The sequence below is a fragment of the Podarcis bocagei genome (assembly GCF_964188305.1).
Source record: "Podarcis bocagei genome assembly, chromosome: 3".
Taxonomy (NCBI): domain Eukaryota; kingdom Metazoa; phylum Chordata; class Lepidosauria; order Squamata; family Lacertidae; genus Podarcis; species Podarcis bocagei.
This window is the reverse complement of record NC_138127.1, coordinates 43,769,254-43,783,676: the sequence shown is the minus strand read 5'-3', so window position 1 is coordinate 43,783,676 and position 14,423 is coordinate 43,769,254. Positions and strand designations below refer to the sequence as shown.

Here is a 14,423-nt window from a genome sequence, read left to right as displayed (position 1 = left end):
TGTGTGTTCCTCTTTTAGTTCCTAAGTTTTACTGTGTTACTAGAAATTATCATAAATATGCCATTTTGCATTTTCAGTTTGCAGTTTCCCACTCACAAAACAGCATCACACAACCCTTTTAACCTTTAACTAAGGCCTTAAATTTAGGGCTTAAAATTTGTTTGGGTCCAGCATATATGAAGGCCAGTCTTCTTCCATCTGAGCATGCACCGCCATGCTGCTCAGGTACTGACACCTGTTGATTGTCTCCCTGCCACCTGAAGGTCAATGGGTGGAGATAAAAAGCTTTTTTGACTGTCTGTGGCACTTGGACAGTGAAATACCCTTCCCAATATGATTTATACAGATCCTTTGCTGTCCGCCTTCCTATGGGCTGCAGGGTCAGAACTAGGGTGGGATGAGAGTCCTGGGCACCTGATTCAAAGAGGTACCAAAATCATGATTAATGTTATACATATTATTAGTGGTCATGGGCAATCATTGCATTTCATGCTAAAATAGGGGAGTGAGTTAAATACTGCAGAAATTTCATTAGAAATTTAAAGCTTTAAACAACAGGTACTGCCAATTTCCCCATTCCAGAGTCAGCGACAAATTTAGACCTCTTGAAAATAATCCTTAATATTCATTAATGGTGCTTTATCAAGACTTGTGTAAATGTATTTGTTGTTTCATTTTATTACAACTGTTAATCTTTTACATCATAATTATTGGGCTGGCTTAGGGGTGCAGTTTCATGTTGGTTTCCCTGGATGTAAAGAAACCCATTTCTGGCCCCAGGTGGCTGAAACATAACTCTTGAAGAAAGAGTTTGGCCTTGTGTTATATTATTCATTTCTCCTTTGGCTATATATGTGTGTGGTTGGATCCAGAAGTACTTTTGCATGACTGGAAAGCTTATTCTACAACCCAGAATTTTCAGTGGATTTTTGGATGCCAAAATGTGCAGAAAGCTTCACAAGAACAAGAGGTTTCGCTGATGTAAACAGTCAGAACTCACAAAAGGTGACTGGGTAGGGAAGGCAGAACTAGAGCTTTCCTGCACAATCTCCCTGTGAATAGGGCTAACGTAAGCTCTATATCTGAATCCTACCTTTCTTCCAGGCACTCTCGTTTCTTGACACAAGCAGAGTCTGTGTTTCAGTTCACCCACCTGTAAAATAAGACGATGATCTGCAGCCACATCTTCCTCTGGGATTCTGTGAAGATTCATTAGTCAATGTCAATAGTCTGGTGTTCTGAAGACAAAACATGCTATAAAAATGTAAAGTACTTAAGATAGCAGGGCATACATCTCCAAGCTTGAACAGTTCTGATTATAATGAAAGCCAAGGAGCTGTGCTTGTAAGGTGAAGGCATGGCCAGAAACAGCTGTAACTGACTCCACCTCAGAACTTTGTATTTTAGATGACACGAGATGAGATGAAAATTCTGCCTGTGGCATTTGACATATGATAATATATTACAAATACGGAATCTCCAGCTGCTGCTTGCAGTTATCAAGCAATGAACATAGATGTGTGACTCAGCCTTGATACACAGTCCAATCTGGTGTGAAAAATACCTATATAAATATAGATATATCCTATCATGTAAAATGGTTAAAAATATGCAATCACATACAGAACAAGAAAAACACCAAATGATAGTTGCAGAATTAAAAAGAAAAAGCTGTTCAACTGGAGTTTTTAAAAGTTTGGGGAAATAAAAAAGGAAAAAAGATTCTAGGGAAGCAGGCAGAGGGCCTTCTCGGTAGTGGCACCCACCCTGTGGGACACCCTTCCATCAGATGTCAAGGAAATAAACAACTATCTGACTTTTAGAAGACATCTGAAGGCAGCCCTGTTTAGGGAAGTTTTGAATATTTGATGTTTTATTGTGCTTTTAATATTCTGTTGGGATCCACCCAGAGTGGCTGGGGAAACCCAGATGGTCAGGGCATATATAAATAAATAATAAGTTGGCACACCCAGAGAATCACCTTGGGCAGCAGGTGCTAGAGTCTCTGGTGGCAGCCTTCGCACCTCCAGTTGTCCCTCCTGAGCCTCTGGGCAATTGCCCTTGTTGGAGGACAGAGCTGGGAATGCCACATCACTTGTCCTGCATGCCCAAAACTAGACTGCCTTGCCCTGTGGAGAATGCTGAAGTGAGATTCCGCTGCAAATCCATTCAGTTTCTGGAAGTCAAATTGGGTGGGGATGGGATTTTTGTCCTTTGAATCAGGAAGGAAAATATCTTGGGCTGGCCTTACTGGCTTCAAAAATATGTGAACAGGTGCCAGGCAGACTTCCTGTGGTCCAAGGTCATGGTAGTACAGCGGTACCTCGGGTTACATACGCTTCAGGTTACAGACTCCGCTGACCCAGAAATATTACCTCAGGTTAAGAACTTTGCTTCAGGATGAGAACAGAAATCGTGCTCCAGCGGCACGGCAGCAGCGGGAGGCCCCATTAGCTAAAGTGGTTCTTCAGGTTAAGAACAGCTTCAGGTTAAGAAGTGACCTCCGGAACAAATTAAGTTCTTAACCCAAGGTACCACTGTACAAAGGAAAAGACCCTCTCCCAAGTCTCAATAAACCTAACCTCAGGGAGTGGGGACATTCAGAGAACTTAATTTACAAACAAGTTCTAAGTCCCAAACAAAGTTCTGTGAAAAAGAGCCAGTTTTAGTATGGTGGAGAAATGTCTGCATGGATATATGGATATTATTTCTTGTTACGTTGTTTTTAGTATTATGTGTATTTTTATTTTCTGTTCATCTTAATGGTGCTTTTGTTTTTTAAAAATATTTGTGAGTCACTTTGAAAATATTTCATAAAAAGTGAGAAATGGGCTTACATTATAATATCCAGGAGAAATGTTCGCTGCACTTTGTGTTGGAGAGGGAGGATTACGTGAAATATTTTGTTTCTGATTTGCACCATGAGATGGAGGGAGGGAAGAAAGAGGTGTAACATGAATTCAAAATGCTTCTGGAAGCTAAATGCAATATCATCATCCCCCTTCTGAAGTTGTTCCTGTAAACAATTCCTTCTCTTTCCCCTCTTTTTATACTTTCTCTTCACATGGGATTAGGGTTTTGGTTTTTTTTAAGTCTGCATTATTTGTCGGCTATTTCATCTACCAGTGCCCAGAGACAAACTTGAATCTAGTTAACAATTTAGTACTGCTGTTATGCAGAGCCGCATATTTTCAAATGTACAGAGGAGGAGGAGTAGAAGAAAATAAATACCTCTCTTAGATTGGATCTTTTTATGACAAGTCGTTGCCTGCAGTGAATTTTTACTCTGAGTTATGGACCCTTGAAATGAGGAGTTTAAAATGGAATATCTTAGCTGTATTAATTTTCATGTGTAATGCATAAAACAGGAAACAGAGACATCTAGTGGTTTCCACGGCATTGCCCTGAAGATAGCAAATAATTAATAAAGTATGTTTCCCTAGCACCACCCTTTCCCTGTTTATTTACAAAGCATTTGTGTGTTACATAGCATTTTAGTACACAATAGGCATTTTTAAAAATGGAAATCTACAAAATAGAACATTTTATCAGTTTACCAGGTAATAGGCCCCTCTCCCCAATTACATTTTGGAAAATAAAGGTCAATAGTGCATATGAGAATCTGGATTTCCTCCTCAGATGACCCTATTTTTCATTAGGTGGAAAGTATCAGTTTTAGTGAATTATGCTTGAATTAAGATGTAAGCAAGGCACCTGGAATGCTAGCTGACTCTGTTCAGGTGTGGTAGACTAGACTTTGCCTCAGGAAAAAATCACAACAGAATTCCACCTACTGAACAAGTTGAAAATACATTAGCTTATCTAAATGTGTCTTGTGGGGAATAATTCACCTACTTTTTAAAAGCTCAACATTTTCTTGGTGAAGGTGAAGGTATTTGCCATGGCTTAGTAGTTTCTTGCAGCCAAGGAGGCTCCTAAATCTACGTGGACATAGTCAGGCTTCTCTATTCACAACAGAATGAGGCAACTCTGCCTGCCTTTCCCACAATGCACCTCCCCCCATTTAAAGTTCCAAGGCAGTCCAGGCAGGCTGGGTTTGCACGGAATAATAATAATAATAATAATAATTTATCATTTATACCCCACCCATCTGGCTGGGTTTCCCCAGCCACTCTGAGGAAGTACATCTGAGCATCTCGACTGAGGCAATTTGTTTTTGAAACTCATCATGAGATAGTAATAAGTTTAAATAAAGTTTTATCCACAATCTTTTATGGTTGTCTTCTTCAAAAACTGCCGTCCTAATCGTCTAATGAAAAATGTGCTATGTGGAATGTAAAATGGGCACCGTAACTACCACACTCAAATTATACCTCCATTTCAGCGCCTGCAACTCACCCACACACCGACTGTGCTTGCTAAACTCTTCCCAAATGAAAAGGTAGAGCAGGTTTAAGCTTCAACACATTATTTACTTTAGCCCCAACGTAGCTGCTGCATTGTCATAACTGTGTTGCTTTCTCTGAGATTATCACCTTGGACTCTTGTTGAACCTCCTCTTTAGGCATGACTAATAGGCACTTGATGCTAAAAAATATTCATGCACATTTTATTATACGGACCTTCCAAGTTCTTCAGGAAAATAAAGAATGTGAAGCACTACTTGCCGCCTTGTATGCTAACAAGGCTGCATGAAGATTCCTTTCATTGTCACTGGCCATTTGGAAGACTTTTAGAAACCTATAATTCCTTATTCCACATTGCCCAGGGGACTCAGTTGGGATCTGCATGCTGGGGCAGTGCATTTAAAGTTTCTGGGCAAAACTATGGACCCTGTCAGTTTGTATAACTGTAGTTACCGTATGTAATACCCTTGCAAGATATTACTCTGGTGTGCAGTATAGCTGGGCTTGTTGACAGCTTAAGCAGGAAGGCCACTGTGGCATAAAATAAGTAACAATCAAAAAATCATTATCTTTTCCAGAGTGGAACAAATCAGCCTTGACTCGCTGTCTAGTTTATTAATAGCACCCTGTGAAGTATCAAAGGTTCCCAGCTCCTTCTAATTTTATATTTTAAAGGCATTTATCTTAAATGGCTGTGAACATCAATTATGGATAGCCATGCAGACATCCGATTCATAGCAAAGAGATGCTTTTGAGCAAAATCCTGGTTTCTTGCTAAGGTCTTACCTCTCCATGGGGAAAACAACATAAGTATGGATCACAATTATGCCAGTTTTAAAGGCTGGTGGCTGATAGCAGAGGAACAAAATGCTGGAGAAATGGATTTCCTAATGTTTGAATAGTGAAATTTGAGCCGGGCATATGAATCTTGTGGACCTAGACTTGGGAAGTGTGAAAATCCTCTCTGTCAAAGTTGTATCTGACCATGATAAGGGGCAGAGAAATCCATCTTACACAGTAAAGTGATATGAAACATACGCCACTGCTATGCCAGCAAAATAGCCACTGTGCCTAAGGCATGCTCAGCCCAAAAGGGTGGGTGCGGGGTACAAAAAAAGTGTAAAATTCACACCCACACCCAATGTCCCTGGAAACATCAACACATCCTACCAATCAGGAGGGAGGCTGTGCCCTGATATATGGCAGAAGCCAAGAATGGGAGCACATACCCCAAAACACACCCTTGCATGGCAACACACACAGCATGCATTTGTGTTTGGAGTCCCAAGGTGAGGGTGAGGGTAATGTCTAGGAAGAGACATTAGCAATGTGCTTGAATCCCCAGGAGGCAAATGTTTTATCAAGTGTTCCATTTATAAAGTTATTTATTTATAAAGTGTCCTTTATGAAGTTCTGTCTTGTGAGTTTTTAGGAGGCCAAAGACATTTAGCCCCATGATGTGCACCCAATGTTTCCGTTTAGAAATCATATGCGTGGGGTGTGCTTTTATTGGTTGTTGAGTTACACCATATCCTATGCTCAGTTCCAGTGATGTGAGCAGAATAGTTGTAGGCTACAGAGCCTGGCCAGCAATGTTCAGATTTTCCCTCTCCCACTGAAGTTAATGGGAGGGAACCTCAACTGAAAAGGCTCTTCTCCACTTCAACACTAAGCTCAATGTTGGGGTTGCAAGGAAAGCCTCACCAACAGATCTTAAGGCATGGGCAGGCAGAAAATGGGAGAAGGGCTCCTTCAACTACTTTGGACCAAAGTCTAGCTTCTGTCTATCACCAATTTGCTACTTGCTTTTTTTAAAAAGTAGGAGAGAAAATTGGTGGCATATATTATTTCAATAATAGATTGTGTCCCAATCCTGTTTCCAAGGCTGTGTGCACCCTTCTATTTACTCTGCATCCAATGCTTTCCTACCGCTGGCTTGAGAAGCCATGGACACATGATATTAGGTACGGTCCACATCTATCCTGTAGGGTTTTTTGAGAAATCCCGTGTTTTGATGTGCTTCCCCTGAAACTAGCTTCAGTCTGATTTGAAAACATAGGCTCTATGAAGATACCTAACACCTGGTCTATACCTGCTGTCTACCCACTGGTGTGGACACACGGCAGGTGACTTGTAAACACACCTTAACCATACAGATGTATACAGCAATATGCAAATGTGACTTGAAAATCAGTAGTGTTGGTGGGAAACTCCACACTGTGTTTTAAGCTGGTAATGTGTACACGGTCTAAGTAAGATCTCTAAGTCATTGTCCCTCTGCCATTACTAGAAGATATAGTGTTTTTTAATTGTGGTTGTAGTCACAGTAGTAGTAGTAGCAGCATCACAACTCTGGTAGTGAATTGTTGCTTTTATAGGTACAGTGGTACCTCGAGTTACATATGCTTCAGGTTACATACGCTTCAGGTTACAGACTCTGCTAACCCAGAAATATTACCTCAGGTTAAGAACTTTGCTTCAGGATGAGAACAGAAATTGTGCAGTGGCAACGCAGCGGCAGCAGGAGGCCCCATTAGCTAAAGTGGTGCTTCAGGTTAAGAACAGTTTCAAGTTAAGAAGAGACCTCCAGAACGAATTAAGTTCTTAACCCGAGGTACCACTGTACACATTTGCCACATGGAAGATTCTCAGAAAGGGATGCAGCTAAGTGGGGAGCACTTACCAGTACTTTGCTTGCTTGCAAGAAACTCCAGTCTTTGGTATCTCCAGGTGGGGCTGCAAAAGACTCCTGCCTGGTGCCCTGCAGAGTCAGTGCTAGTCAATGTGGGCAATACTGTGCATGAAAATATAAGACAACTAAACATCCACAGGACAGGTGGATAATTGGCAACAGTTAATGCCAACATCTCTTTGTCCCCCCCCCCCAAATTTCTGAAGGCATCAGAAAGAGCTCTCTAGGATCTCTTTAAAGATAGCAGTTAGAGGTTTATGATCTGTATCTCGTAGCATGGGTAACTATAATAAATGTACGGCAGAAGTTGTAGTGCAATGCCCAGCACTGATTACTCCAATAAATGGGCCATTTTCTTCACTAGAGTAGTTTGCAACCATATAACAATGTAACGTTCTGTCTAGCAATGTGCAACTTCATCAAAGTATACTGTCTCTCCTCTTGTAGTGTGTGCATGCACTCGTGGTGTGTGTATTAGGAAGAAGAATTGTGGCATGTTCATTGCCATATAATTCCTAATATGTTTTGCACATTGTGGTGCAGTTACTGTTATACCAAAAAAATAAAAAAATAAAAATCCCTTAAGCTTGATCATCCACTTACTTTTTGCTATATATAAAGTGTTATAATAATGATCTGTTATAATAATTTGAGAAAATAAAATGTTATAATCATTTGAGAATTCTGGAATTCCCTCGGTTTTTAAATTAAAAGCCAGTCAATACACACCCCTTTTTATTTTTAGGCTACAACTAGATTTTATTATAGATATGTACTAATGTACATTCCTACCCATCAGCCAGTAACATGAGTTGCAAGGTGTATGTTTGCACTGGATGACAGGTAGCATTTCAGGCCAATTGGCAGGAAGGGAGGCAGACATTATTGTTGTAGGAACCCTTAGCATACCCTTTGCAGCAAGCATTAGATGTGATGCAATAGGTTTGTTCACACGTTACACTGAATTCAGGTAAAAGCTGTCTCTATGCATGTACAAGCATTCATGCAAAATAATGTACAATTGTTGATTTGTACCACTCAGCTATTGCATAGACAGGTACTCAGACTCCACACATGTTGAATGTTACATATACAGTGGTACCTCGGGTTACATATGCTTCAGATTACATACGCTTCAGGTTACAGACTCCGCTAACCCAGAAATAGTACCTCGGGTCAAGAACTTTGCTTCAGGATGAGAACAGAAATCGTGCAGTGGCGGCGCGGCGGCAGCAGGAGGCCCCATTAGCTAAAGTGGTGCTTCAGGTTAAGAACAGTTTCAGGTTAAGAACAGAACCCCAGAACGAATTAAGTTCTTAACCCGAGCTACCACTGTACGTAAATGTGGAAATATACTATTTGTATACTGAGGTACATACGTAGATTATATAGTTGTTGAATGTAACATGTGAACACCCATTATGGTTCAGCATCACAAGAACAAACCTAGCTCATACACTCCTTTCTGGCACAGCTATCAAGGGGAATTCAAAAACTGTTTCTGAGTAACCAAAGTTGGCCATGTCCTTTGAACCCACACAAACTGGGTTAATTCAAGCAAGCTAACCTCAAATAATAGTTCATGCCTTGCTTTCGCTAATCTTTGTTAAGATTTACCATAGTTTAGGGTTCCGACAACATGCTAAGCTGTTATCTAAAACAAAAATGAAATATTCTAATTCCCTCCTTGCAATTTTGCCAGTGAATGGGAGGAACAGTAGGTGCTTATGAGTTGGGGGCGAGGAAAGGTTAGGCTTGTTCTTGTAACACTACACCATGGTAAAGTATTACATACCTGTGCAGCCACTGCCTTCACTCTTTTGCAATATAGTCTAAGCAATAGTTTGGGCTCTTCATCTTTATATGCAGGAGCTCCCTGGCTATTTGTACAACTTAATATGTATAACTAAACCATTTAATTCTATGAAGAACTGTGTAGGCTCCAGAGCCTGAGAAAGGCCTTCAATAATTTATAACGTGATTTCTTTCAGAAGAGCTTTAATTTTATTGCTAATATTATGGGACACATCCAAGACCTTGCAAGCCTGGTTTAACGTTACTTATATAATGTCAGCATTTGTACTCAATAGACATCTTTAAGGGAAAGGAAAAAGTTAAATAGGAGTGGACGGCCCAGGATTTTTTTTAAAAAAAGGGAAACCTGGGATCTCTGTGGGAATATGGGTTTTTTTAATTATTATTTGTCTGAAGAAAACACCTTGTTTTTCTACATCTTTTACTATATGGGGAAAAGCAATGCCTTGAATATTCCCATAAGCAAAATGTGGGAAACATAGCCTGTGCTTTTATTTGAGACCAAACTTCTGCAGAAAGGTACAACATCCAAGCTTACTGACTGCTATATTTCCCCAGCTTCTGATCCTTGTCTTAGTTTCCAATAAAAAGGTCTGTTTTATTTAATGTATCATCTCTGACTTCCTGAGGTACGATGTGGTCAAAAGCAACTTTATCTTTATAGCGTGGTGCACTGCCTCCTGCAGATTTAGTGATGCTCGAAGGGTTTTTCGTGTTCTTTTTTAAAGAAAAGATACAAGTGTTGAGGTAAAACTGTTTTGGCGGCAATCCTTTAACTTGATTTCATCTTGGCTTTCTTTATTGCTCTGCAGGCCTGTCAGATAAATGACCACAAATCCTAATTCTTGAAATCCAGACCCTTTTCTGGAAGAATCCTCCCAGAGGCTGAGAACGATTTTAATTTTTTTTAAAGCAATTTGAGATGTTCTTCTACATGCCCAAATACACAGCACGGCTGCTTTAATATGTGTGTGGAGGAGTTTCATGTTTCATTCTGTAACCAAGGAAAGGCTCTGTGTGGACAACATAGTATTATAGTCTATGTGCTTAGTATTTTCCTTCACCAAATAATACAGGAAGCTAAGCAAACTATGGGGCTTTGGTTCCTGCAAGCATAGGTGCTTTGAAATGTATCCAAAGACTGTTTCATTTATTTCAATATGCTCACATTTGTTGGGTAAAATAAATAGATCTGGTTCCTCAGTTTCATGTCAACTCAGTGGCCTGACCATGAAGGAAATCTGTGAGTGCATTAGCGTTGACACATGCCTTACGGAAATGATGACTAAATGTATTGATAAAACATGGTTTGATTACCCAGTAGATCCATATAGATTTGGATTTTCTCAATTTATCAGCCAAGAGAGCCCTGTGTTACCAAGTCATACATGGCATGGATTTTCCAATGTTTTGTACACATTTCCTCTGTACAGCCCACATCTGAACTGACTGTAAAGAGCTGAGCAAAGAGCTCAGCAATACACTTTTGGGTGATAAGTTGAGCCTGTTTAAGCCCCTTAACTCAGTGGTGACCTAGATTTTTAGTGTTTTTAACAGGTGATACCCAATGTTAACCAATGTTAACTTAAGTTCATTGGTTTCAGTGGATCTACTCTAAATATGACTACCAATGTACATGACTGTACATTGTAATCTCCCAAATATGCATATCATCCTGAAGCAAAGTTCTTAACCTGAGGTAATATTTCTGGGTTAGCGGAGTCTGTAACCTGAAGCGTATGTAATCTGAAGAGTATGTAACCCGAGGTACCACTGTATAAGTTGAACTTAAAATCTAACATGATTTACTCTCAACTATTGAAGCCCTTTTTAGATGTTATTTTATTTGCAAAATGCCCTTGGGAAACGTTTTCTGAAAGAGGCTGTAAAAGAATAAAAGGATTGACCTGATTGATAACATTATCACAGTATTTATGCACATTTTTCAGGGCTGGGAAATTTCCATTTGGTATCTTTATTAAAATAAAGCTTCATTTGCAATTTATTTGAGGACAGTTCAAAATCAGAAATATGCTTCATGCTGTGTTGATTACTAAGAAGGAAAAGCAACTTTAAAAGAATCTGAAGAGAATGAAAGTTTAGCTTCTGTTCTCAATGACATAGAACTTTTGTTCCCAAATATTTGATCAAGATGCAGAAGTTGTTTGTGAGAGGCTTGTGAGTGCACTGTAATCATGTAAGCAATTAGGAAACAAGACAGCAAGTATGCAGAGGTCTCAGGCTGTATAGACACTATGAGTTTTTATAACTGATATTTTTATCCAGTTTGTTCAAGCAGATATTAGCCCTGAGGGTGCATATGTATGCAGTAGCTGGTCTTATAAATTATACCCATTAGGTCTGAGAATTCTACTCCTTAGAAGCATGTCTGGCTGCCTGACTGCTCAATCCTTCACTTTTACCTTAAAAACAAGGTGGCCAATGATTACACCTAAGTTTGGCTTCCTAGCCTCATCTCCCTACATATTAAAAAAATTTTTGCTGCTCCCTGCTCCCTTAATCTGGCCTTGCAGTGCCACTGGTCACACAGAAGAGGGCAGAGAGTTGTCCTCTGCTACCCAAGTGTATAGGACTTGATCTAATCAGCCTAGGTTATAGCAACGCATATTGGTGGTGGTTGTGGTAGGTGAGGGGTGGAAGCATGGGACGGTGGTGATGGTAGAACCCTTAGCTATTTGATATTTAGGTAGAAGTGGCAGGAGTTTTTTGGGAGGGCCCCTGGGCAGCATGGAGTCCTGGACCCACATCCCTTAATCTGGCATTGCAGTGCCACTGGTCACACAGAAGAGGGCAGAGAGTTGTCCTCTGCTACCCAAGTATATAGGACTTGATCTAATCAGCCTAGGTTATAGCAAGGTAGATTTCAGTTGAATAGTAGGAGAAACATCTTAATGGTCACAGCAGTTCAACAATGTATCCAAATGGGTGGTATTTCACTAAGTTTTACTCAGAGGAGACCAACTGAAATGAATGTCCCTAACTTATATTCATTTCAGTGGGTCTACTCTGAACAAAACTTAGTTGGATACTATCCAATTATTCTAAAGGGCTGGAGAGATCTCACTTTCTGGAGCTCTTCAAACTGTGACTGAACAAGTTGAGGATAATCTGACATTCGATTTTCCTGCAACAAGCAATGGGTTATATATACCTATTTTTCTATATGAAAAGAGAGAGATGTTATATCATACATATATGGAACACACAGGTATGTGTCTCTCTGTGTTGTGTATGTACATACAAATATAGCATACACCAAATATGACCAGATATGTTCCTTGATACTCCAATCATATTAAAGTAATGTAGCTTTAGGGACACGGGTGGTGCTGTTGTTTAAACCATTGAGCCTAGGACTTGCCGATCAGAAGGTCGGCGGTTCAAATCCCCGTGACAAGGTGAGCTCCCGTTGCTCAGTCCCTGCTCCTGTCCACCTAGCAGTTCGAAAGCACGTCAAAGTGCAAGTAGATAAATAGGTGGCGGGAAGGTAAAAGGTGTTTCCGTGCGCTGCTCTGGTTCGCCAAAAACAGCTTAGTCATGTTGGCCACATGACCCAGAAGCTGTGTGCAGACAAACGCCGGCTCCCTCAACCTATAGAGCGAAATGAGTGCCGCAACACCAGAGTCATCTGCGACTGGCCCTAACGATCAGGGGTACCTTTACCTTTAATGTAGCTTTATATACCTCAAAGGGGTGTGTGTGTGTGTGTGTGTGTGTGTGTGTGTGTGTGTGTGTTATAAAATAAGTAAGTAAGTAAGTAAGTAAATGTAGGATTTATAATTTCCTTTGGCAAACAAAAGATACTTCTGTTAAACTTGCAGCAAATTACCTAACATGCAGTCATGGTTCTTCCTCATTTCATTGTTGAGAAGCTTCACGTTTTGACTAACAATTTACGCATAAATCAATCTTGCTGTCTGATGTAATTTCAGGATGTTTATGTAGATGCCACCAAGAAACAGCCCTCAGATCAATCTGCTGCTGTTTCAGGACTACAGTTGAGTTGTCAAAGTGATTTGGAGCAGCAGGAGAACAAGGAGGAGATGGCGCGGACAGCTACATCTGCAGAGAACAGGATGGCTAAAGGTCAGTTGACCCAAGTTCTGAGAGATGCTGTTCACAGATACCTTGCATGATTTCACCTGGAACCACTGGATCTGTATAAAAGCACAGAAAATACAGAACTCTAGAGAATCATAGTGTTAGAAGGGACCCCAAGGGTCCCTTCAGATTCCCACTCATGTGTCTGCCACAGATACATCTGATCATTCAGCAGCAGCATTGAATTAAAGTCACTTTCATACTGCAACAAGAATAGTCAGTGTTATTCACAACAGATGGACCTTTATTATATTTAATTTGAGGCTCCATTTCCCCCCACCACTGTTGCTCAGCCTTGATATTAATAAAAAAAGTATGTTATTGTGTTAAAACAATAAAGATGTCTTCAGTTTACACTTTTTATTTCCAAAAATATGCTTAACGTTTATATTGTTTCAAACTTTTAAAGTGCTTCTCAGAGATGCTTACTATAGACCTCTCTCTTATGTTCTACAAATGGGAAAGCAGAAAGCTAATCCTGACAGAACAGCAGCTCTCAGCCATATATGGCTTCCTGGAATTACAACAGGGTGCCTGTGTCTGGTACATCATAATTCTGGGCTCCTCAACATATTGGTGCCCGGGGGTACATCTGGAAATCTAAGAATCTGTTGTGAGCTCCTCAAAATGGCCATTTTATGGAAGAAAAAATGGCTATGCTCAGAACACCTCCCCCACCCCGCCCCAAAACCCCCCAGGTAAAATACTTACTGTCCCAAACAAACAAAACACATACAAAAAAGCATCCTCTCACAAGCAGCAAACAACAACAAAAGCCAAGAAACACATTTAAAAAAACTGAGAGAAGTAGGGGGCATGACAGATGACAAGGGGAGTGTCTGAATGCGCCATGTTGCCAAATTGAAGGCTCCAGTCATTGCTGTTGATATGCAACCTGTGTTATAATATTAAGGTTACAAGCCATGCTTGCTTACTTACTAGAAATAACTCCCACATATGAATGGGATCAGTGTTTACAAAAGAGTCGCTTCCTTGAGAGCAGATTCACAAAGGAAGCAAGATCAGGAATGAATGTGGAAGTCACTTTATCCTTTGATGTACCAGATCTTTACCCGGTCTTTACCCACTACATACTGTCATCTTCAAGGATAAGAAATGACAAGGTTTCAAGACTGAGCTTGCTGGGTGGGTAAAACCCAACTCCTTTCACCGTTTTGCCATGGATTCCAATGGGAGTCCTGTTTCCAATCACAAAAAATGCTGTGAATAAATATATACGGTTCAGAAAGTAATAATCAGTGGTGTTGGTTTTTATGGGTAAAGCTGAGAGAGTTGTCAGCATCTTACATTGATGACAAACAGTTCAGTTCTCTGCCCATTAATCAAATGTGACTGATTCCAAAGCCTGGTTTATTCATTCTCTGAGGATGTGGTAAATACATCCAATGGGGCACCATAGTGATCCT

The 14,423-nt window shown here is 40.3% G+C and overlaps 1 protein-coding gene and 1 long non-coding RNA gene across 6 annotated transcripts in view; one reads left to right on the top strand and one right to left on the bottom strand.

Moving 5' to 3' along the window:
• LOC308583647 overlaps positions 1–3,992 on the bottom strand; it is a 70,313-nt gene extending 66,321 nt beyond the window's left edge. For 2 of the 5 annotated variants that reach the window (XR_014006303.1, XR_014006304.1), the window contains exons 1-2: positions 3,856–3,992; positions 1,154–1,199 (exon numbers count right to left, since the gene is read on the bottom strand). This is a non-coding gene — a long non-coding RNA (uncharacterized lncRNA). Of the gene's footprint in view, positions 1–1,093; positions 1,200–3,231; positions 3,305–3,855 lie in introns of those variants that run through there. The other 3 variants (XR_014006302.1, XR_014006305.1, XR_014006306.1) reach the window with 3 other exon arrangements.
• The window catches only part of THEMIS (thymocyte selection associated), a 68,317-nt gene that overhangs the window by 50,321 nt on the left and 3,573 nt on the right, over positions 1–14,423 (top strand). The window contains exon 5 of the mRNA XM_081187684.1: positions 12,828–12,981. Coding sequence (XP_081043810.1) covers positions 12,828–12,981 — 154 coding nt within the window. The remainder of the gene's footprint in view (positions 1–12,827; positions 12,982–14,423) is intronic.